At 38.8% G+C, this 756-nt stretch overlaps 1 protein-coding gene across 1 annotated transcript; it reads right to left on the bottom strand.

Moving 5' to 3' along the window:
* Nucleotides 1–85: 85 nt before the first annotated feature.
* On the bottom strand, nucleotides 86–750 carry LOC119591810 (zinc finger protein 572-like). The gene is given in 1 exon segment (XM_037940554.1): nucleotides 86–750. A coding segment is annotated over 1 exon segment (474 nt). The 5' UTR covers nucleotides 560–750.
* Between the last annotated feature and the right edge of the window lie 6 nt (nucleotides 751–756).

The raw sequence follows: 756 nt of genomic DNA on the forward strand, positions 1-756 counted from the left end.
GATAACTTTTGACCATACTTATTTAACACTGTGCCTTTAGACTTTGGTTTATAAAGAATAATACATTAAAATTCGTTGAGCCTATCTAATCTGTCAATCTTAATGTAGAAGATGCACTATATGGATTCTTTGTGTGACTGATTACATGTGACTTTGAGAGTACCTTCTGCGGACTGAAGGGACAATATGGACACATGAAACCTATCCGTGTGCATGCCTTGCTCTAAATTTAAGAACTCTGGGAAGCAGTGTAGGAACAGTGGGAACAGCTATAAGGTTTTTCCCCAGTGTGTAGATTAATGTGATCTTTGAGGAGTTCCTTTCTTGCAGCACTATAGGAACAATGGGGACAGGAAAAGGGTCTTTCCCCAGTGTGCTTAAGGGTGTGCCTCCTAAAATTGTAAGTATCAGTTGTACTGTAGGCACAGTGTGGACACTGATGCACCTTGCTCGAGGAGGTGAGGCCCTGCCATTCTCCTGCTGTTCTTCTTCCATCTGTCCATGGATAGCTAGCCTCTTGCTCCACCTGTAGAGGAGGCTTTATCTTACTTTTCATCATAGTGTAATTTTGTCAACTGTTAATCACACTCAGTTCATTATCTTTTTTTTTTGTAAAACAATACTAATTAATCAATAAAACTGATAACAACACAGTATACAAAAAGGACATTCAACTGCTGCTTAATGGTAGCCAAAAAGACTTCTTTAATACAGACATTTAGGAATACATATCAGGTAGCCTTCACTGGAAATTTT

Source organism: Penaeus monodon, chromosome 29 (assembly GCF_015228065.2).
Source record: "Penaeus monodon isolate SGIC_2016 chromosome 29, NSTDA_Pmon_1, whole genome shotgun sequence".
Classification (NCBI taxonomy): Eukaryota; Metazoa; Arthropoda; class Malacostraca; order Decapoda; family Penaeidae; genus Penaeus; species Penaeus monodon.